Here is a 26,339-nt window from a genome sequence, read left to right on the forward strand (position 1 = left end):
GTTAGAAGATATGACAATGGCCAATTATTTCAAAAATTTCCAAATATATTATAGCTGTACTTATAGTCTTAAATTTACATAAATTATCAAGTTTTTGTATCAAATGATTCATTATCTATAATAAATTGAAGTGCATTTATCTTTATTGGGAGCAAGCTCTCTTTACCATATATCCTCTAAGGGCTTTTTCACGTGCCCATACCTTATCTAACCTATTTTTTGTAGCTTTCTCAACTTATTTTGGCCAGATGAATTATTCTGCTTCACCCAAGCATCCACCTTTAATCTGATTCACCGACCTGGATTTTATTTGATTTCAATAAATTAAGAACAAGAAATGTTGGCTATATTATTTCTACAATAAATCAATGTATAAAAATGTAATATAATGAATTAATAAAACTTAGCTTTCACTCTACTCAAACGGAAGCGTTTTTACTTCATTTGAAAAAACAAAGAAAAGAACGTGGTAATGATGTGTAGCGTCAAGCGACGTTATTGATATATTATGCATTAAAATATAGTAAACGACATGACAATTGTAAAGGAATGTGATATTCAAATCATAGGGATATCATTAAAAATAAATAAATGATAAGAGAAAATAATAAATAACTTATTTGGGACGCAACCTCCGTTTCCTCCTTCCCTTCATCAATTAATTAAAACCCACTTACTAGCAGGGAAATAAAAAAATTAATAAATATTCAAAATTCATTAATTATATATTTCAGCCAATAGCCATAATAACTAACGGCAATTTTTTCCAATCTACATATTTTTTTTTAAAAATTTTATCACGGAAAATTTTTAATATAACAAACGAAAATAGCGAATCCATATTTCTTAAACAAAAATTTCAACTTTTTTAAACATATTTATACCTTTTTTAGGTACATATTCATTATTAAATTAAGCTCTTTAGAGCCTTCGATACTTATAATATATATATATATTTATTTTTATTTAATAATTTTATATATTTTTATATACTGTTTTAATATTTTAGTGTTTTATCATTTTAATATGTGTTTTATCATTTTAAAAATAAAATATTACATATTTAAACTACACTCATTATTGTATTACTTTATAATTTTAATGCAATTCGTAAACGTAGAATGAATGTAATAAACAAGTAAAAATATATCGATTTTCAGAAATCCTAAAAATTTTAAATAAAAAACTTATGACATTTTTTATAAAGATATATTTTGTGATATTTCAAAAGAAAGCAAATAAAGATAATGTATAGCGGTAAATACATATCTTACGATAATAAATGGTTAAGTCCTTTAAAATTAATTGAATCTAAACAAATATATGCAGTTTTACCTTCATCTCAATCAGCAACTTATCAGGCCCATATAAATAAACCAAAAAATGATAAAACAACAGAAGGTAAAATCACTGAATCAGATGACTTCACTACCGAGGAAGAGTTATCAAACCAAAAATCGTATCGGAAAACCAATAATATGCAGAAATTACTTAGAGAAAACGGAAAAACTTTGAATAATAATCCAATTAATGATATCGAGCTACCAATGAATTTTGAATTATCAATTAATGCATCCCATTTTAAGGAAGGTGTAAAAAGTGAGCCTAATTTAAATTCATCGAGTCATTATGATAATTCGGAGGAATCATTAAATTCATATTCAACAAGTGATAATAAATTCAATTACAAAAAAAAAAGCAAAGATACCCAAACAAGTAAGAAAGAAATTATAGGACCATCCAAGAGAAAAATACTAATATCAAATAAAACATCTGATGAGATATTTGAATTACCAGATGAATATTATGATTTTATTTACAGAGATGGGCAGTATAATGAACATATAAAAGCCCCCAAAGATAAAAGACATAAATTAAATAGAAACCTTAATGACACCAATGAAAATAAGGTTAACATTTTCCTCTTAATATTCATATAGTCTTATTTTTTGAAAGTAACTAATATTTATGTCACCCGATTTGCTTACATTATCGCACGCATAGGAAATATAAATTGTTTTATTAGAATCTGTTTAAGCTATATCAAAATTTTCTATTTATTATAAAATACGATATGAAAATAAATAATAAATAGAAAATATTTCCCACAACCTGATTTTTAAAAACTTTTCATAATTCAGGTAAAAAGGGAAATATAAAACATTAATATTTTTGAGCTATGAGACGGTCCTATATAGGAGGGTGGGACTGGTGGTCCAGACTACTACAATATAGGGTATTATATAGTAGATTTTTTTTATTTTATAAAATGTAAAAAACGAATGTTATATAATTAGGAAGATATGCTGTACAAAATCAAAAAAGATGGGAATGCGAATTTTAAAAATGAGCAGGAGAAAATATTGGTATTATTGAATAAAATGCAACTTGATTCTTTCGATAAAACAATGGCCTTAGAGATTTTGGGAGAAAGATTTTTACACACTATTGCGAAAGCACATTATAATGACAGGCAAAATATTAAGCATATTTTCATGAAAAATTTCAATATCGTAAGTAAAATTTAAATATATTATTTATTTTTAAAATTTAAATTTCTATCACATTATCAATTTTAAAAAAAAGACTATTAAAAAGTAATGTAATATAAGACAATAAAAAATTAGGTATGATGAATATAAATATATCAAAGAAACTTATACAAGACCTCTGATGAGATATATTTTCGGCTGCGGCTTGTTTGCATTTTTTTAAAGGCGGCCGGTGGCGCACCGGTGCATCGATGAATAAAACAAACTCTAATCTTTTACAAAAGTTAGGATAAAAATAATTGTCTTTCTTTTCGTTGATAAAATAAACAAAATACAAAAGGAAAAGTATAAAATTACAAAGCATGGAAATTTAAAGAAAACAATTTATAAAAAATACAATAAATAATAAATATACAAATATACAAATTGAATCATAAATTTTTATCAGAATATATATAATTGTAATAATAAAAATTTATAAAGTATCTGGAGATATTGAAGAGATTTAATTCAATATCAAACCAGCAACAGGGAAAATAGTTCTCTTGGGGCTGTAGCTGAAACTGAAAGTATTTTAATAGCATTGATAGATTGGATAATTCTAGCTCTTTGCGTTTCACGTCAGTTTAAACTTGGGCTTGCTATCTAAAACAAATGGCACGTTTGTTGTTTTTTAGAGATAATCTCATTATTTATCTTGTTTCTCAGATTCTCTTAGACACACATTATAGAAATAAGAATCTTCCTTTTTTATTTTCTTTTTATTATTATTATAAAATATAAGCTAGCCAAAAACTTGCATAACATACTTAATTCTTGCTATTTATGGTATTAATTTTAGAGCGAATTAACCTATGTTTTTATTTATTATAAATATTTTTATACAAGTTTTGTGTTCTATTTATAAATAAAAACCAAGACACCTCCTATAAAAAAATTGAGGGCCTGTTTTTTAATATTATTTTACTAAGCCAGCCTTCGATTGTGGGAGAGGATATCCCTCTTCCCACCAGTTGAGTTTGGGAAAATGTCAGGGACTGAGGCAGCTTAAATTGGGTCTTAGTGTTAAAGTATATATATGATAGGAATTAATATATATTTTCTTTGGTTTTAGAGATTTTCAAATCCCTGCCGGATCATTTAGAAATTACAGCCCGCTGGTCAAGCAAATAATTTAACGGGACGTGCCGGATCATTCTACAATTATACATAAAAATAAGCTTGGCTGGATAATCCAAAAATAAAATATTGTTCTCGCAAATTTCTTATATTTTTTAAATTTTAACGGGCTAACACGGGCAATAGATTTTTGATATATTTTTTTGAATTTCAAGCTAATACAGTGATTTTAATTAATTCTGTTCGAGAATAAATCAATATGTTTATTCCTTTATATTTTAAGAGCACTATAACTAAAATACTAAACCTATAAATTAAATAATAAATCCTTAAAAATTAAAATTTATATATCTGTACACAATACAGATATCAAAACACAATTTTTTATAAAAATGTTGTTATATAAATAGCTATTAAGTAGAAGGAGGAAGATCGGGGTACTTTGAATATAGGGAAGCAATGATTCACTTCAATTATAATTAGGCGAAAAATAAATGTAGGTGTTACTACCCGATCAACCGACATTTTATATATTATGTAATAAACATTCCTCGTCATTATCTCATTTTATATAATCACCTCTTGCAGCCTCACCACTTATATTCCCTGTAGAATTTTAGCCCTTAAATTATTTTAAATAAGGCTTACTGGAAACCTAGACTAAATGAAGTCAAACTTTCACATATTCAAAATCTTTTAGATTTCAATTTATGATATGATAAATGTAAATCTTTATTTAAAGCATTAACAAATTTTTTGCATTAAAATCTGTGAGGCGATAAAATGTTAAACCTAAACTTCATTCTCTGCAGGAAAATTTTTATTCCATCATTCATATCTCACTTTCCTGAATATTACTAATTCTTGAAATTTTGTTGATTTTATAACCATTATTAATTATGATATATTTTGCTTAGATTCACAAGAATGAATCTAACAATGATTTCTTTAGGCCATTTTATCTATGTTAAAGATTTTGAACTTAAATAATCCTGGTATGATTAGCTTGTATTTAGAAAATGTACTTAGTTATGCGGCGATCATCCTATCTAATGTCAGAGTGGAATGATTATATTGATTCTTTATCTTCTAGTATTGAATCTTTACTACCGAAATTTGCTTCCTAGAGCTTCTAATTGGTTTCAACATTTCCTTTATAGGTTTTTGTAAGTAGTAGTTTCTCAATGCATAAGCCACCTACCGGCGATTCCTTTCGAAAATTTTTAATAACATTTTATAAGACCTTTAGGTTAATTTATTTAGTCCATCAATTCCCAGACATGCTACTAAATTTGTAACTTAAAGTTAAAATCTCCCTTGAATCAATACTCAACCTCAAATTCTCGCCCAGTTGCTGGATGCAAGCCGCTCTTCCAATCAAATTTAAGGGCATAGGCTTCCGATCCCCTGCCTCACTGAGTATATCAGCTTTTCTCTCATCATACACCAAAAGTCAAACAATTACTAAATTTTTACCACCAGTACAGATCCCCAACTGGGGTTGGCACTAGACCTATGAAGTCGAACGCTCTAAATAATCCCTTTCCTTTATTCCAGACAACAAGTTTGGGACATACGAAAAACTTCGGATAGAAATAGGTCTTCGTTTAGGCTGTGATATCGTCAGACCCTCATCTTGTAAACAGCTCCCTATCGACAGCCTAGGTCATTACCCTCTTCACTACCGTTTCTCTAAAGGCCACCATCCACACCACCATAGAACTCCTAATATTCCATCATCTTTGGAACCTGTAGGTCATCTCGGGGTCAATATAGGCCTGAGGGAATGACTCTTATCCCATGGAGCAAAGGAATCCAGCTAGCCTGGGATTATACATGCGTTGATCGCTTTGCACCATCCTATTGCTCTAATTCCTTAGTTGGAATGGAAATTAGAAAGATCAATAAATACATTACCATTCCCATGATTGTTTCTTACTTTATAGGTCGCATAGTATATCAATCCATGGTGCCATAACCTAGATGCACCTCCCCTTTAGAAATTTAAGATTAATATAGATATTTACATCATCCATGATTGACTAAAAAATTTGAAAAAAATATTTTAATTTTTACAGAAGGAAATTGATTAAACATGCTAAAAGTAATAAAAATATATTTATAAAATTTATTGTTTAGATTTATTAATAAAACTTATTATTAAATAAATTTTAGAAGATTATAAACATTATTTTTATTCTGACAATTTTTCCGAATCATAAAATATAATTCTGAATGATATTTGTAAAGTTAGTGAGCTAAGTCATAGCTTGTTATAGGATGATTAGCCCCATTAATAATTGCATTTTTTTATTATGCAAATATTTTCAATGAATATTTTTCTAAAATATTAATTCTTAAGTAAAATTTAATAATATAAACTTTAAAGCATCTGGTATTAAAACCATATAAAAATAAATTTAATTGTATATTTAGACCCTTATTTAGTTGGTGTGTCACCTAATGTTATCCAAGGTGCCCAGAGTACGACAAGATTGAGCAAAATAATTTATCTAAACTATAAAATATATTAACTATTTTAAATAGCCTATACTTTGAGGATTTAAGATGTTTTATTTATTCAGACTAATTCAATATTATTAAATTATTTAGGTTTGAATTAAAAGTTTACCAACTTACTCTGATCTTCCCTATAAGATTTAATTGACTGGAAAAATTTAGTGCAGATTAGATTTAAACATTAAAAATATAATGGCTGGATTCGTATAAAAAAATCATAAAATTTTTAGGGTTTGAGTCGGGCTTGGAAATGAGTAATTATTGGAAACGGATCTTATGAACAAAAAAATATGAATAACGGACTTGGCAACTTGTGCAAAAAAAGTCATAAAGGGTTGAAATAGGCTGGACCTTGCAGATCTCTGATAAACATATTCATAATATCAAATATTGCAGAAACCATTGAAATATTAAAATAACTTTCTTTTAATTTATTCTTTTATCCAGTTAATCAGTACCATTCTGGATATTTTGGTCTATCTCTCATACTTCTATTCACAATAAAATTTTCAAAATTTGGAGTTTTGAATCTTGGAGTAACAATAATTTCTCTTGAATTTTGTCCATAATATATTCTTTAAATTTTTATTGGATTTCATTACAAATCTAATTTTAAACATATTTAAATTATTTTTTTTAAACATAATTTATAATGAATAACATATATTGTAACTTATTTATAATAATAATGATAATAAAATATATTTACTTTGTGCCAGGATTTCAGAGACAGGATGGTCACAGCCAATAGAGCTCGGCGGGTCTATTTATCTATTTTAAAAAAATTAATATTAATAATGGTAAAATTAATAATATTTATTCAAATAAAATAAGTTTATTAAAAAGAAATTCCATGAAACCCTAGTGTAATACTGTACTATATATTTTTTTAAATATACTTTTATAAAAACAAATATTGATGATATTTAGTAGTTATTTCTTAAACTATATAGTAATTTTTGTGATTATTAAAAATACTTTTAGAATATAATTTCAGAACTGAAATCAAAATTTTCCGATGATTATTCTCCAGTAATAGACATGTTACTTGAATCTCGTGAGAAATTCGTTACTGATATATTAGCAATAGCTATGAGTGTAATGACATTTAAAATAATATTTGAAAATATATATTACAAGTCCGCAAATAATAGATGGATCTCATTTTTAAGAAAAATTTTGTATTGGGCTTGGGTGAATAATATAAAAAGGGGGGGGGGGCTTAAGCAAAGGGTTGTTAACTTGGAAAATAATAGAGGCCGCCAGATTTTATTCCAATATCACACTTCTTATTTTTTACAAATCAGGAAATACTTGCTACTTAATTTAAATATAAATTGATTCCCGGTTTTAATTTAATAACTTCTAGAGTTGAATTTACATTTTTCTATATTTTATTATTCTAAACCAAGCCAAATATATATTTTTAAGTATTATTTGGACAATTCAAAAAAGGGTTATATATTTACCCGCTAATTTATTAGTAATTATTTCATTCCAAGTTCAATAAATAAGCCGGTTGGATTCAAAAAAGTCATATTACTTGCAGATTTCTAATATGTATTTACTTTTGTTAAATATTGTGAACATATGTTATATTATGCTTGATTATTTCAGAAAAACGATAGCGTCCAAATGATTGAAATTTATGCTTTTCATAATAAAGAGGTATATACATATATCAATTTTTTCCCAATAAAGTTAATAAATAGGTTTTAAAAGATGTCGAATTATTTTGGAAACAAAGTATATTTTTATTTATATAAATGATATAAAAAAAAATCTAATTTTATTTAGAATATAAATCAGATTTATTTGAAGCCATAAACAAAAAATTGCCCGATAAACTTTGCAGTTTACTCGAAATATTATATAAAGTATAAATATATGGTGAATTCCATATCAAAATCAACCAAGGATTCAACTCGACCCCCTCAGAAATTTTTTAATTTTGTATATTGGTAATATATGTCATAACTAAGAAAAAATAGAATTTTTACTTCATAACACCGCTTACTAACTAAGATATAGAGGTTGAAAAAACGGAAAAATAGAACATTTTTACAAAATGCACTTCATTAATTTTCAATATCTCAAGAATTAGAGCAATAATTAAAATTTTATTATATAGCCTAATAATGGTTCGTTAATATGACATATAAATAAATGTGATAAAAATCCGATTACTACCCAAAATCGGAAGTATAAAACCAGATTTTATCATCTTATTAAAATTTAATGAATACCTAAGTAATTTTTTTCAAAAATATTTTAAAAATATTCCGAATCCCCAAAAATAAAATAATATAATTACTTTTTCTTCTCTTTTTTTGCGCCTGGCACCATATAATTAAAAGTCCAAAATAAGGGATTTAAAATTAAAAAGTATATTTATAAAAAATCCTAATTATTGCAACAATTATTCAATGCAATATGGCATTTCGTTGAACATTTAAGCAGGGACCCGAACCGCTATTTATAACGGTTCAGTTTGGTTAAGGTTCAATATGTAAAAAATTATGGTGTTTTGGTTACGGTTCTTGAGAAAAAATGTATAAAGATTCGGTTCGGTTCAGCTAATTATAAAGGTTTATAAAGTTCATTCGGTTAGAAATTTTTTTTTTATTGAAGCAACATCATCTTCTAATTTATTTTTATTATAAGCATCTATGAATTATATATAAAAAAATATATATAAGATTCAAAATAACTCACTTTTAAATATATTATTTGAACTTATAAGTAATATATTTTCAAGTATATAAATAGATTACTTTTTGTTCGTTGTGACGATAACACAAATTTTAGCCCTGAAAAAGCCCTTCTACAGAAACTTGTGTTGCGGGAACAGCCAGTACTATAAGAGCACGTTTATATATTTCTGGTTATTCAAATTATTTCCATTTCTAAAATATAAAAACTGAACCGGTTTAAGGGTTTTTTATAAAGGTTCTTTTTACTACTTCAAAAAAAATTATATCGGTTCGGTTATGGTTATGGTTCAGATATTTATAACAAAAATAAATTTTTTTAAAAAAAAATATTTAAGGGGATTCGGAATCTTTTTTTTAAAAAACAAATTATATTTTTTTGCTGCCTGGCACCAAAAATTTTATTTTTAGAGATATTTAATATGTATTACTTTTATGCTTTGTATCATTAAATACTCGAAAAAACGGTTTTAATATAAATTAAATGTAAAAAATAAATATTATTTTTAAATTAATAATTTAGACAAATTAGAGGAAAAGAAAGTGAAAAGAGGTGCGGTCCTAATTTTTTTATTCACGGCCCGCCCGCTCACAGTGGCAATAAAAATATTCGCGCCCATTCACGCTTACCACTAAAAAATTTTCGATCCGATCCGACCCACCCGCTCAAGAAGGGCAATATTTTGATTCACGTCTGAAATTCACTGTGTTTTTAAATTTTTCAAAACTTTAATGCTATAATTTTTTACACTTTTTTGAATTTATTCTATTTATTTCTTTAATTCCATAATCCATAATAACAAAGAATAAATACATATTATAAATCCAAATTTTTCCTTAGAAAAAGAAGAGTGTTTATTTTTTTATTTCAATTGTGTACGCCTTTCCTCTAATAGGCGATTGACTACAGAAAATTACCTTTCACTAGAAGCCGAATTTGCCAGGCCTGACAAAATTTTACTCTCTAATTTTCTCAAAAATGAAAATAAATTTTCCTGCTTCCAAAACTTCAAAATATTGCCATTGTTATTTTTATTTTTTAAAATTTTATTTTGATAATATTGATAATGGTATAATTTTTTTAAAAAATCATAAAACACTAAAATAAGCAACTATATAAAAATATGTAAAAATATATAAAATTACTAAATAAAAATATATATTAATAGTATCGAAGGCTCTAAAAAGAGCTTATTTTAATAATGAAAATGGACCTAAAAAACCAGTATAATTGTGTTTAAATATTTCCAATTGAAGTTTTTGTTTAAGAAATAAGGATTCGCGATTTTCGTTTGTTATGCTAAAAAATTTTCGTGAAAGTTTTAAAAAAAATATATGTAGACTGTGAAAAATTGAAGTTAGTTGAAATGACTATTGGCGAAATATAAAGTTATTTAATTTTGAATATTTATTAATTTTTTTATTTTCCCCACAAGTAAGAGGGTTTTGTATTAATTGATGAAGGAAAGGATGATACGCAGGTTGCATCCCAAATAAGGGATTTCCTATCTGACTAGGGGGTCTGGTCGGTCCCATTTGTTTTATGGGATGAATCTTTTTAATTCACACAGCTTTCATCAGTAGATGTTGATGCTTCATCATAATCATCTAAAAATATGTTTCATTTGCTACCAATAATATTGGGAATAGTATTTCTAATATTTTAAAAAACTCCTTCTTTTATTTCTTATTTAAATGATCGTGGGCTTCAAAACATAATTTATTCTCAAATAATAGGTCAATAACTTTATATTAGGTGAACACGTATTATTACCTCTCCATAGGACATATAGAACTAATATTTGTCCTTAAAATTTAGAAGGAAAAGTATTTAAAATTGAACAAAATAAAATATGGGTAGGAACATGTGCTGGAAGAATTTCAACACCCTTTATATTGCTTCTAGTTTATAAGTTCCCAACAAAAATATATCTATCATAGGTAATTTAAGCTATTTTTATAGTAACCACATATATTCTGCTAAAATTAATTCATGTATATAAAATATATTAACTTTTTATTTCAACTGCTAAAAATATTTAGGAGCTTCACGATACGTCACAAACTATGAAAAAATCTTAAATGTTCAACAAAATGCCATATTGCATTGCATAATTGTTGATAATTTTTTTTATAAATATATATTCATATAATATAAATTTATAAAAATAAAAGTGTCTTCTTAACCTTATCCCTTTTCATTCATTAATGGAGACCTGGGTCTTGTCGAGCCCTAAAAAGCAAACCTTATTAAAATTAAAAGTACTTTATCATTTTTAATAAAGTATATCTCATTCTGTTCATCTCTATTAGTTTTATAGTAGTTTCAAATTTCAAAAATATATATCTAATACTTTTTACAAAATGTTTATTTTTCTGGAATTTTTTTTGGGAACGAGTGCACCCTACCCTGGGACCAGTGAATAAATAATGATGATTAGATAGGGCGCGGGCCGGGAAATTACACGTGACCCATCGTATAACGGTGGGTCACGGCGTGAGTGTGAATAAATTTTAAATTATTAGGCCTGATTGGGCGTGACGTGCCTTCCCTAAATTTTTCCCGGGCGTGAATCTCGGAAATTTTAATTTTTTTTATAAATATAAATTTGCAATTTATAATTAAAATACATATTTTCTAATTTAATTTAGTTCTTTTTTAAAAAAGAAAAATTTTTGAAAATAAAATATTTTCCGGCATTTTCTAAACAACATCTGGTGTCACGCTCCTAGTTCTATTTTCTTTTTATGTTTAGGTGTTTTGTTGCGAGATTTTTTACTTAAATTAAAATTTATTCTCAAGCACTTTAGGCTTAATTCTAGATCCTAATTTCAAAAGCCTTAAGTTTTTAATAGACGAAGAAATAAAAGATATTTACAAAACAATTTTAAAAATGTGAATGATAAATTAGATGATATGCATAAGTCAATGATAACTGTCATTTATAACTTTCCTAATTCATCCTACATTCATAAAAAACCATATATAATAAATGAAACATATTTTTAGATGATTCTGATGAAGCAGTGGCGTAGGCATGGGGGGGACCCCCCCCCCCCTTCCCATGAAAAATTAAAAAAAATTTTTTTTATTTTTTTAATTTATTTTTTTAATTTATTTTTTAAAATTTTTTAATTTTAATTTAAAAATTCTTAATAAACGCTTGATTATGTTTTAAATTTATTATAAATAATAATAGATATACACATTTGATTGTTTTTATATTTATTGGTTTGCAGCTATTTCACACCACCCAAAAAAAGGAAGTTATTTATTTAACGTATCATAATATTGACTTAAAAAATCAAAAAAAAACTAAAGATTTTGTCCGACCAGATTCATCGAAAGACAAGAGTTGGTGAAACTCTTTATTGAAATATTTGATGTTGTCTTTGCAGCACTAGAATTTTATTTATCAAGCAAGGAAAAAGATTCAGCAGATGCCGAAAATCTTTTGCAGGCTATTATTAAGCCACAGTTTTTAATTTCAATTCAATATGTTTATTTTTTATTTAATTATACATATGATTTTAGCAAAATGCTACAAAAAATTGATTTGGATTTAAGGGAGATTATGAATTGAGCAAAGGATATTGTTGAAATATCAACAAATATCAGAGAGAATGTGGATGAAAAATTTCATGAAATATATGAAAAAGTAAAGGAGATTGCTAATATGTTTGGAATTGAAATTTTTAAACCTAGAGTAGTCTCTAGACAATCCAATCGATCAAATATTGATGCATCTACGATTGAGGATTTTTATAAAATAAACATTTTTATTCCCCTTATCGATAAATTTTTATTTCAATTAAAAGAAAGATTTATTAGTCATAATTATATTTTAAAAAGCTTTTATTTTCTTTTTCCGGTTGAGTCTAAACTGTTGATTACACTTGAAACACGAGAGGATATTAAAAAATCTCAGAGTTTTATGCTGATGATTTATTAGGTTCATATGATAAGTTACTTTGTGATGTCAAATTTTGGTAAATCTTGACAGAATAGGGTATTCTTTGAGACCAAAAAATGCTCTGTAGGCCCTTTCCATGTGTATTTACATTTTAGATTCCCTGCCTAATATCAAAACATTATTAATTTTAGCTACCTTGCCAATTAGTACCTGCATTAAAGAAAGATCTTTTTCAACTTTAAAAAGGTTAAAAACCTATTTAAGAAACACAACCGGTGAAAAACGTTTAAATGGATTAGCCCTATTGAATATTAACAAGGAGATTATTTTAGATAAAAATTTGATTCCAGATGAATTAGCAAAATCTCTGAGAAAAGTAGATCTCTCTTTTTAAATTCAAATCAAAAAATATCAATAAGATTTTATTAGTTTTAATATATAATCAACTTTTTTTTGTAAAAAAAGTATTATTTATAAGATAATATCATCATATTTTTTTAAATACCATTATTTGCATAAGGATTACACATATTTTATATAATTGTAAAAAATCACTTTTTTTAAAATAGAGTCTTTATACATTATAATTTTTAATATTAAAATCTGTATTATATAAAATATCAACATTTTGAAAATATTTTAATTAATAAAAATATATATATGATTAAATAAAGGAATGTAAAATATATAATAAAATAGCCTAAAATTTTGTTATATGAAAATATAAAACAATTTTAACAAATCCAAAAATATAAGCAATTAAGTGTTCAAAAAAATAGGAGGTTTGGGGAGCTTCGCCCCCCCCAAAAAATTTTTAAACCCCCCCCCCCCCCATAATAAAATCCTGGCTACGCCATTGTGATGAAGCATCAACATCTAACGATGAAAGCTGTGAGAATTTAAAAGATTCATCCTATAAAACAAATGGGACCAGGGGGTGCTGGTTAAGCCATCGGGTCTGAGCCTCAGACCAAACCCGACGGCTTAATCTGCACCCGTCCAATGAGAAATCCCTTATTTGGGATGCAATCTGCGTATCATCATTTTCTTCATCAATTAATACAAACCCTCTTATTTGTGGGGAAAATAAAAAAATTAATAAATATTCAAAATTAAATAACTTTATATTTCGCCAATAGTCATTTCAACTAACGGCAATTTTTCACAGTCTACATATATTTTTTAAAAAACTTTCACGAAAAATTTTAGCATAACAAACGAAAATCGCGAATCCTTATTTCTTAAACAAAAACTTCAATGGGAAATTTTTAAACACAATTATACTTGTTTTTTAGGTACATTTTAATTATTAAATTAAGCTCTTTTTAGAGCCTTCGATACTATTAATATATATTTTTATTTAGTAATTTTATATATTTTTACATATTTTTATATAGTTGTTTATTTTAGTGTTTTATCATTTTTTTTAAAAAATTATACCAATATCAATATTATCAAAATAAAATTTTAAAAAATAAAACAAATAACAATGGCAATATTTTGAAGTTTTGGAAGCAGGAAAATTTATTTTCATTTTTGAGAAAATTAGAGAGTAAAATTTTGTCAGCCCTGGCAAATTCGGCTTCTAGTGAAAGGTTATTTTCTGTAGTCAATCGCTTATTAAAGGAAAGGCTCACACAATTGAAATAAAAAAATAGACATTCTTCTTTTTCTAAGTAAAAATTTGGATTTATAATATGTATTTATTTTTTATTATTATGGATTATGAATTAAAGAAATAAATAGAATAAATTCAAAAAAGTGTATTATAGCATTAAAGTTTTGAAAAATGTAAAAACACCATGAATTTTTGTGAATCAAAATATTGCCTTTCATGAGCGGGCGGATCGGATCGAAAATTTTTTAGTGGTAAGTGTGAATGGGCGTGAATGTTTTTATTGCCACCGTGAGCGGGCGGGCCGTGAATAAAAAATTAGACCTGCACCTCTTTTCGCTTTCTTTTCCTCTAATTTGTCTAAATTATTAATTTAAAAATAATATTTATTTTTTTACATTGAATTTATATTAAAACCATTTTTTCTAGTATTTAATGATTTAAAGCATAAAAGTAATACATATTAAATATCTCAAAATAAAATTTCTTGTGCTAGCCAGGAGGAAAAAAAAATATAATTTAATTGTTTTAAAAAAAGATTCCGAATCCCCTTTAATATTTCTTTTAAAAAATTTGACTTTTGTTATAATGAACCATAACCATAACCGAACCGATATAATTTTTTTTTGAAGGAGTAAAAAGAACCTTTATAAAAAACCCTTAAACCGGTTCAGTTTTTATATTTTAGAAATGATAATAATTTGAATATCCAGAATTATATTAACGTACTCTTATAGTAATGGCTGTTCTACACAAGTTTCTGTAGAAGGGCTTTTTCGGGGCTAAAATTTGTGTAATCGTCACAACGAACAAAAAGGAATCTATTTATATACTTGAAAATATATTACTTATAAGTTCAAATAATATATTTAAAAATGAGTTATTTTGAATCTTATATATATTTTTTTATATATAATTCATAGATGCTTATAATAAAAATAAATTAGAAGATGATGTTGCTTCAATAAAAAAAAAATTTCTAACCGTAATGAACATACACCTTTATAATTAGCTAAACCGAACCTTTATAAATTTCTTCTCAAGAACCGTAAACAAAACATAACCATTATATTTATTTACATACTGAACCGTAACCAAACTGAACCGTTATAAATAACGGTTCGGGTCCCTGCTTAAATGTTCAACGAAATGCCATATTGCATTGAATAATTGTTGCAATAATTCGGATTTTTTATAAATATAGTTTTTAATATTTTTTAAAACAAAAATGTCTTAACCTCATCCCTTTTCATTCATTATATGCCTTAATTTTATATTATTTATTTTTTTTAAATTCTCTTTTTAAATCCCTTATTTAGGTCTTTTAATTATATGGTGCCAGCTGCAAAAAAGAATAAAAAATAATTATATTATTTATTTTTTTTCCATGGGGACTCGGAATTATTTTTTCATGGGGATTCGGAATATTTTTTAAATATTTTTAAAAAAAATATTTAAAAAAAAGATCCCTAATCCACGTTGGGATTCCGAATCCCACATGATTCCACCCAATACGACATTTATATTAAATCACGCGAAGAATTTGAATAAATTAACTTCATTTTATTTTCTTATCGGGGAATAAATGAATAAAAATTTTGTGTTCTAGAAATTTGTTTTGCTTTCAAAAACCTGTTTTCTGGATAATTTGCTTACAGATGTATAATTTATCTCTCTGATATTATTTCTTGCATTGTTATATAAATCTATTGTTGTCAATTTATGATCATATAATGTTGCTAACTTACCCGACCTGCTAACCATTTAGTAACGCTCCCGAAACTGTCCTAGAGTATTTCATTGCAAATAATTGCACTTTGTCTCTATCTCAAAATCATTTTCATGATTGTAGAGGTTATAAAGCTTTTTTATTTTTATGTTGGGTAATTGCCCTATAAAAAAATAATAAATTAAGTTAAATTTTGTTTGAAATAAATAAAATGCAGATGCGTTGTGAAACAATCTGATATAACAACAAAATTTTCTTGTTTAATTAAGTCGTCTTAACAGTAATTAATTTTAATGACTTTATTATTGGTCCAATGGAATCCTTTTGCATGGCCCTGCACTAGAAGTATGCAATATGTAAGCTTTTAGCCAAAAAGCCTGACCACTTGTGGTTTTAAAATTTATTTTACCCGCCTGCCCCCCCCTCCCTTATTTATCTATAAATATAGTTTATCGCCCCCCCCCCCTGCCGCCCTCCTAATGTTTTAAAATTATCTTAATGACTGGTTAGTCTCTTTATTTATTTAATTAAATGTATTTTTAATTAAACACTTATGGGAAACTAAGGTTAGTCAAACTGACTTTTACAAATTTTGCTTTAGCTCCTGGTTTTTTTAATAATATAAAAAATAATTTATGATTAGATATCTAAAACTATACTCTATAAAAGTGCCTAAAATTTTAAGAATATAATCATTTTTAAAAAATCCTATTTTTTGCAAAAGTGGAAATTTTGTCCAACAAGCCTCAATAGCGAAGAGATTATGATTTCCTTAGCTTAAATTATAAATAACGATCATACAGTCATGAATTAAGTTTTCAAAATTTTAAATTTTTTTTCATTATTAACTATAATTGAAGTGTATGGTTTAGCAAACCCCGTTAGCTCTAAATTGACAAATCTATTTTTTTTAAAAAAATAAAATTCGTCATGTAAAAATCTTTTGATAATTTCATAAAAATTTTATTTCTTAAATAAAATTTTTAATAATTAATTATTTCAAACGATTTTTTGTCTACAGATAAATAAAAACTATATTAGAAAATTTTAAACTGTGTATTTAATTTTAAAAATTTTAGAAAACCCGAAAACTCACATCAAATTTAAGCGTGTGGACAGACGGGCGAAAAATCCGCCCAACAGACCTCTACCCTGCATTAAATAGCATGATTTTCTTAAGGCTTAATAAAAATAAGAATTCCCCAACATATAAATTGGATTTTAATGAGTTTTAAAATAAGAATTTTTGTGAACCTATAAGAATGAGAAGATAAATTATTTAATCTTTCTAAGCAATCTACAAATTACTTGGCGGATTTTGTCAGAGTTTCAAAAAATGATATATAATCTCTGAATTCTCATCAAATTACAAAATTTTATTCAAAAAAATTAATTTATTATTGAATTATGAAATTAATTTGGACACATAATGTATAAATGAGATAGAATCATTTATTTTTTTTAAAAAAAATTTTCATTTGTACCCTTAAGTCTTTCTTTTCTTTTTTATGCTAAAATAAAAAATTCAAAATTAATTTGACAAGTGATTTCAAGAGTAAGTTTAAACAAAGAGTTAAATAAAACACATTTCCTCCCCACAGCACCTCATATTTTATAAATAACAAAGTAGGCCTTTCATTTAGACATAATTTTTTTTTAATAAAAATTATTACGTAAGTATTCATTAAATTTAAATATGATTATATTTATGTTATATTTGAACAATTTAGACATATAAAGGGTCATAACTCCTAGACCCACGTTCATCCCAGTCAAGGGCTTTGGGTTTGTACAAATATATAGCAGTCTGTTAGAAATTTATTTTTTAAAAATACCTTTTTTTCATAGCCATTTTTGGTTTTATACTTCCAGTTTTAGGTATTAATCAGGTTTCTATCACATGTATTTATATGTCATATTAAAATCACAGTATTGTGATGATTTTATGAAACATGTTGAAGATTAAATTAAAACCCGTCCAGATGAAAGTATTTTGTTTGCAAAAATTAAAAAAACACATTTGCAATTTATTATAAAAAATTAAACTTATAAAAGATTTTAAACATTCTTTTTTATCTTTATTTTTTTTTGTAAACTTAAACTTATTTATGATGAGTAATTTCAAGTGTGTAATAACATTTAATATATGTTTATTATATATAATTTTTTAGATTTTTCCTCACAGGACAGCTTTATTTGACATAATAAATAATTCTTTACTCAATCAAAAAAACGGTTCTACAATAAATTATGATACCTCTTCTCAACCACAAAAGAAATATGGCAATTGGAGTCAGGAAAAAATTGCCATCGCGAGAAAATGACTCAGTAAACCTAAACATAAACAGGCGACCATAAAAACAATGGCGCAAGACCTCAATTTATCCATTTTCTCGGTATACCGATTCAAAGGTATTACCTTCCCCGAATATTACGATGACTTCTTGATCGATTACATAATCAATCAAGAGGGAGTAACAAAAAGAATGATTCCAAATTGAAATCTAACGTAATAATGGATTGACGATAAAAAATATAGTTGAAAATTTACCCACTGATCTCAAAATGAGTGATTCGGGAATATCCAAATACATTAAATCTATGGATGGCATTGGAATTGGAAGATAACCCGATGGTCGGAATTCCCCTATTGCATAAAAATGATCAACGTGCCATTTTAAAATATATTCTATTTAGATGAAACAGGCTTCAATCCCACGTCATTCCACATGGATGAGCATCTCTGGATAAGAGTGCCTCCGTCAAATCCCCCCCCCCCTCCCTCAAAGGGGAAATGCATATCGGTTTTGTGTACCATAGGAATTAATGGTCTCAAAAAATACACGATTATAAATGGGGTAATTACTAGTGATGTTAAGGTAACTAGTTACAAGTAATTTTGGCTAAAAAATAACTGTAACTAGTTATATTTTTAAAATTGTAACTAGTAACTGTAACTAGTTATAATTTTTGAAATGTAATTGCCAAAAGTAACTAGTTACTTTTAAAGATATATTCAAATAATTAATTTTATTTTTAATATGTTTTGTGATAAATTAATTTTAAATTTATTAATTTAAAAATTTTGTGAAAATGTCTGATTGTTGTAATTTCCCGTTCAAATTTACCTTAATACCTCAAAGTGAATCCCAGACGAATGAATCATGCTCAAAACCAACATCACTTGATGTAGTTGGATTTTTTGACCTAAAGCGCCAAAATATTCTGGATAATGCACTTATAGAAAACTTTATCAAATCTAATAACAACACTTTTTCTTTATATAACGATTTTCCAAAGTTAAAATTACTCTTTATTAAATATAATATTGTTTCTAACATCAAGTGCTCTCGTAGAGCGCTTGTTCAGTCTAGGGAAGCTCATTTTTGGAGATAAACGAGTACGTCTCCTAGATAATAACTTTGAAATTAATTTGTTGTTAAAAGCAAATAAACATTTATTAGATTCTAATTTTTATGAAAAATAAATGTTTTTTTTTCAATGCAAATATATATTTTTATATTCGATGTAAATATTCAATTTTGCGATATTTTTTTATATAAATAAATTGTATATTATTTTAAATAACTGTTTATACTTTGTTTATCCTAATTTTTTTTATATTAAATAAATGCATTCAATAAATAAATAATGCGCATATGAATGATGTATAAAGTAAGTAACTAATTACTTTTAAAAATAACTGTAACTAATAACTAGTTACTTTTGTAAAAATGTAACTAGTAACTGTAACTAATTATGTTTTTGCCAATGTAACTAGTAACTGTAACTAGTTATGTTTCAAAAGTAACTTTTAACATCACTAGTAATTACAGCAAAAAAATTTAAAACATAGATATATTTTTTCGTTATATTATATGCAATACAAATAGAAAAATAATTATATTTTGATCTTATATAAATAAAATAAATTATACAATAAATAAAGATTTCACAACTCATTTTTGAAACTATAATATAAGGTAAATTTAATAGAAAATAAAATAATAATTTAAAAAATTGCCAACCGAAAAAAAAATCGTGTATTTTTTAACTCATTCAAAAAGTATTCCAGTTTATTGATAAAAATTAATTTTATAAAACCTTGGTCGTAAAAACAAATTTTAAAGAAAAAAAGAGGATTAATATCAAATGTGTTTTTTAAAATTATTTTTGCAAATAAAATACTTTTATCTGGATGGGTTTTAATTTAATCGTCAACATGCTTTATAATACCATCACAATACTGTATTAAGCTATATATAATAAAATTTAAACTCTTGAGATATTTGAAAATTAATAAAGTGCATTTTGTCAAATATGTACCATTTTTCCGCAATTTAAACCCCCATATCTTAGTGAGTAAGTAGTGTAATGAGGTAAAAATTTCATATTTTTCTTAGTTATAGCATAATCAATATACAATATTAAAAAAATTCTGAGGGGGTCGGATTGAAATTGAACATTTTTTGGTTGATTTGATATAAAATTTGCAATATATATAAATCGAAAATAATTTGAATTAAAAATTACTCAATCTTTTACCACTCCTTTCACTCAACATTAGTTTCACAACAAAAACTATTCACTTATTAAATTTATTAGATTTGAATTGGTTTACAATTATATAATATATTAAAATAAGGCGCCAACCAATAATGTAAATTTAGAAAATAGAAAATATTTACTTATCAAAATAAATTAACCAAATAATTTTGATAAAATCAGAATATATTTAAGATTTAAAATAAAATAAGCGTTGAATATTTCTAATTTTTTAAACTTATTTATTTATGATCTAGAAAGATATGGTAAATGAAAAACCTTATAAAAATCTTGAACTCATACGAGAGGCGTCGAAATTTAAAGAGGTACACTTTCTATATTTATTAATTTATCAACTAAATATTTATGAAGATATTAGAAAACCAATCTGAAGATACGGAAAAATACATTTATAAAACACTCCAAAAACATTCGTTATCTTATTTGACGTTGATTTTGGGGAAAATTTATAAAGTAAAATTATAGAATTTCTTATAATAATTTTCTATATTTTTTTTAATGTTTTTAAAAATATTCTTCTTCTTCTTCTTCTTCTTCTTCTTCTTCTTCTTCTTCTTCTTTCTTTCTTTCTTTCTTTCTTTCTTTCTTTCTTTCTTTATTACATGTTATTATAAATGCAGTTTGCCCAACGCTTAAATATTGTAGCCAATAAATCAGGTAGTAAATTAAGAAAACATGGCAATATTTATTTTACGTTTTCAATTAAATTCCTCATATTGGTAATTTAATTAAAATTAAATTTAGGGAAGTCTCCTTTTATCTCTCATATTTATCTCTAATCTGAAAGTATTTTTCCTTAGGGAAATTCATTCCTAAAGACTCAAAAAAACTTCCAACTATTATATTTAAAGGAGTGTATAACTAGCACATTTTAAGCCTAGCTCTATCATAATTATTATTAATTTAGTTATAAAATTTTAAATGATCTTCAACAAATAAAAAAAACATAAGTCACATTATAATAAAATCGTACAATTTAGTCCCAATGGGGATTCGGAATATTTCTTTTTAGAAAAAAAAATATTTATTCTAAACTATTATGCTTATACCTAGTCATAGCTCAACCAAATTAATCACGAATTTTTAATCCAATTTAACTCGTTTGTCAAAACATACCAAACTGATATGTAATTTTACGTTTGATTAAATAACTGCATGTTTATATTATACAAATATATGATCAGAAAAATGTAATTTTAACTATAATTAAGAAAAAATATGCCCTTTATTGTTTAATAATTTTATCCTTTTTGTTTATCTTTACTATTTTCTTTTTTAGAATTTTTTTTAAAAATTCTTTATCCTTTTGTTCTCTATATTCTATTTTTATATTTATCGCCTTTATTAATTTTGTCTTAGAAACAAAAAAAATTATTAATAATTCAAATAAAATCCTTGTTAGTTTTAATATTTTTTAAAATATAGTTAAAATTCGAACCTTGAACATTTATAAAATATTGGATAATACTAATTCACAGCTAATTTCAATATTATAAGGAGTGTATTTTATTTATCAGTTGACTGATAAAATTCTTATACTGCAAGCGAGGGGATAGTTTTTAAAATATTCTAATTATTTTATAATTTTTTAGGGCTAGCGATTAAAAAAAATTGACAATTTACTATTAATCGAAAATGGCATCATGTGATTCTCCTTAACTTCTTTTGCAAATAAAAAGGCTAGGAAGATAAATATACTATTTTTATTCTTAATAATTTATAATTAGTTATTGATTACACGGCACTTGCACTATATTTATTTTTTATGCGTTACTCATATTTATGATTAAAATTCAAAAAATTTTGCAATATAATATTTTTATTTTTTATCAGAATGCGAAAAAACAATTAAAATTCTTGTAATTTAAAACGAAAATTATTTGCCGAATTAGTTTGGCATATTTGAACAAGTGAATTAAATTGGATAAAAATTCATAATTAATTTGAGCGGTACTAGGTATAAATATAATAGTTTAGAATAAATATATTTAAAAATATATCTCGAATCTCCATAATAGTAATTCAAACAATATGAGGTTCGAAATTTTTTTTAGAAAAAAAAAAAAATAATGGGGATAAAAATGTTATCTGTAAAATTATATGAATTTTGAAATCGTCTACTTGTATAATTTCTATATAAATATATTTTATCGTATTAAAATTACTTATCAAATTAATATGTTTGGACAAATGAATTAATTTGGATAACAATTTTGTAACTTGTTTTGAGTTAGGACTAGTTAAGATTAAACATTTTATATTATTAATAAAAATATTCCTAATTTCCATAGGTGATAATTCGGGATAAATAAAATTTATTTTTAAAAATTATTTTGTTTCCCATCACCATCAATATATAAAAAATATAAAATATAAAAAGGGTAAGAAAAAATGTTTAAAGAAATGGTTAAAAAATGCCTAATAAAAAAAATTTGATACAAAAAAATTGAGGGGAGGCTTTAAGTAATAAGCAAATAGGTAAATCCTTATATCTAGAATTCCAATAAAATTTCTAGTTCATATAATATTAGATTTTTGAAATATTTTTTAAAATAATATATATTTGGAATCCATATTAAATTACAGTCTAATCTATATCGATATATAAAATTATGTTTTCTAAATATTAATTAAATGCAAGAAATTAAATGGTTAACAATTTATTAATCTCTCAATAAGTAAAAACGTAAATATATACAATCATAATAAATATTTTATCGATTCCTCCAATATATTTTAGATATGTGTGGTGAATTAATTTGTACTACCTTTTTGTTCTTTATCCATGATAAGGCCTATATTAGACAAAATCAGTGGAAAAACTCATAATGTAGGTCAGTGGCCGGCGAAAGTTCTAAAAATCTAATAGATAAGAAATAAAAAGTGAATTAAATAAATTTAAAAAATTGATAAAATATTACTTGCAGATATCGTAACGCAAGTTTTGTTAACATTTCCTTAAGTAAAATAACTTTCGAATTATCAATTTTATTTCTTTCACATAGCTTTAATAAATCAATTTATTTAATATAATAAAAATATTTGATCATCCTTTATTGCTAGGTATATATTTTCACTTTTATATGTGCTGAATTTGTACAAAATTTAATGCTGAATTTACATTTAGTTTTCTTTTGAGGTCAATAAGGTCCATGTTGTATTTTCTTTATTTTTATCTGTAAATCAAAGTTCTACAAAATATATTCATATAAGCATATCTTTTTTATTTAAAAAAATATTATCCTTAATTATCCACAAAAATGAAAATAAAAATGTTCTTAACAAAAAATATTAATTGTGGCCGGGCTGTATTTTTTTTAAAAATTTATACAACATGAATTATTATATTCGTCGATTAGATATGGTTATAATGATTATATATAGTTATGATTAATATAATGTTTGTGAAAGTTAACACTTGCTAACACTCATAGTATCTATTACATAAAATTTTAGTTTTCCTGCCATGGAATAAATATGCAAAGGATTAAATACATTATTATATAATATATGTTATATTTTTTATTAATTAAAATATCAGTTTTATTTTTTTTATAAATACCAGAGTTGTTAAAGTATCTAGATACAAGTATCTAGATACAAGTATCTAGATACTGTATCTAGATATAAAAATGTAGTATCTGTATCTGTACCAAGATAGATTTTTTAGAAATGTATCTGTATCTGTATCTAGATATTTTTTTAGAGGTATCTGTATCTGTTTTTAGATACTTTTTAAGATACATTTTATATACCCCTTTTTTTATTATAAATAAAAATATTTGACTGTAAAATTTATTTTATTTCATATGAGCTTATGAAATAAATAAATAATATATATATATTATATATTAATATTTATTAATACTATAATAAAGAATTATATATACATAAAATATTAAAACTTATATATAAAAAATATATATAAATATTCATTAATTTAAATATTATGTCCGAGTTTATCAATAAACCATACAAATTTTAATATTACAATATGGAAATGGTAAATTTTATTTTATAACTAAATTTTTAAGTTTATATATTTGTTTAGATCTATTTCGATGAAGAAGAGGAAGCAACAAGTTCTATTGCTTTACCATGGCCAAATTGAGCATATTTTAAAATAATATCTCAAAACAAAGAAAACAATTAATTCTCTGATGGTAAAAGGTTTGCCGTGTCTACCTAAAAATACAAAAATATCCGTCAGTATGACTTCAACGTGCAATATCGTGAAGCACATAAGGGTATAGATATTATATATTTAAAATTCTAATTAAAATTTTAAGAGAAAATATCCAACCTTGTTAACAAAAATAAAATACTAAAGAAAATATTGGCAAGGCTCATCCTCCAATAATATTTTTGCTAAAAGACCTTTGACTTTAACTCAAGGCACTTTAGATGATTTAATTATTGCTTTTATTATAGATGGCATGCAGCCATTATAAAAGAAAACAATTGATACAAAGATTAGCTGGTGAATTATCAAAGTCATCAACTGACTGCAAGCAAATAACCTGCCAAAAAAAACAAATAATTTAATTTCAGATTTTTTTCAGTACCCTACAGCAGATATAATTTCTAATAATGATTTAAATTTTGATAATCAACAAATTTTAAATAACTTTTTCAAAAATAAATGTAGAGATTTTAGCATTTTTAAAGAACTGATATAAAATTGTTATTTATTAAATATAACACTACAATTCCTTCAAGCGCCCCTGTGGAAAGACTATTTAGTGTTGCTAAAAATGTCTTCACAGATAAACGAGGATGCCTAAATGATCAAAATTTTGAAAATATTTTATTACTGAAATCTAATAATTATTTAATCATATATTTTCATATATTATATTAAAATTATAATTTTAGTTATATTCTGATAAATGTTATATCGCGTCAATAAATTTTTAGTTCATTTCATGAATTTTCACAATATAATATTAATTTAGGTTTATGCAAACCTATAAGAGCATAAAAAATGTATCTGTTGATAACTTTTTAGACGCTGTATCTGTATCTGTATCTAGATAACTTTTGAGACTATGTATCTGTATCTGTATCTAGATCCATTTAAAAAGTATCTTTTAACAACTCTGATAAATACAATTAATATAGTATATCTCAAAATATTATTTAAACAAATTTTTTATAGTATCAATTTGTAATATACTAAATATCTATTTAGAATAAAAAAAATAAAATATGTTATATATAATGTTAATAAACGGCTCGTTTTGAGCCGATTTTTAAAAACGGTTAACTCAGTTTTTTATCCAGAAAAATATTATGCAAGCCTGAAAATTTTGCTCATAGAAGAAGCAAAGTACTAAACATATAGTATCGAAATTTCGAGGCTTAGTCAATATTTTTCCGGCGAAAATATTAACTTAGCTATTTTTAAAAATTGGCTCAAAAGAAGCCGTTTAACAACATTCTAATATGCTTGCTTATTAAACGATAATACTCGCCGAAAAATATGATAAAATACCAAATAGGTAAATTTTTTGCATATACCAGGTCGAATATAATTGTAAAAAATTCCGAGCTGGCTAAAAAAATTTTTAAAAAATCCAGGCCGGGCCTAAAAAAAATTTTTTTTTTAAATATCTAGGCCAAGGCGGGCCTAAAAGGACCGGGCCGGGCCGTAAAAAATTTTTGAAAAAAAAA

At 25.1% G+C, this 26,339-nt stretch overlaps 1 protein-coding gene across 1 annotated transcript in view; it reads left to right on the plus strand.

The window, feature by feature from the left end:
• Positions 1-1,245: 1,245 nt before the first annotated feature.
• LOC135930211 (reticulocyte-binding protein 2-like) overlaps positions 1,246-26,339 on the plus strand; it is a 102,098-nt gene continuing 77,004 nt past the window's right edge. The window contains exons 1-8 of the mRNA XM_065466992.1: positions 1,246-1,910; positions 2,298-2,513; positions 7,116-7,229; positions 7,749-7,799; positions 7,844-7,877; positions 7,929-8,008; positions 20,903-20,971; positions 21,018-21,119. Of these exons, the coding sequence (XP_065323064.1) occupies positions 1,248-1,910; positions 2,298-2,513; positions 7,116-7,229; positions 7,749-7,799; positions 7,844-7,877; positions 7,929-8,008; positions 20,903-20,971; positions 21,018-21,119 (1,329 nt within the window). The 5' untranslated portion in view covers positions 1,246-1,247. The remainder of the gene's footprint in view (positions 1,911-2,297; positions 2,514-7,115; positions 7,230-7,748; positions 7,800-7,843; positions 7,878-7,928; positions 8,009-20,902; positions 20,972-21,017; positions 21,120-26,339) is intronic.

This window comes from Gordionus sp. m RMFG-2023, chromosome 5 (assembly GCF_954871325.1).
Source record: "Gordionus sp. m RMFG-2023 chromosome 5, tfGorSpeb1-WG-v2, whole genome shotgun sequence".
Taxonomy (NCBI): Eukaryota; Metazoa; Nematomorpha; class Gordioida; order Chordodea; family Parachordodidae; genus Gordionus; species Gordionus sp. m RMFG-2023.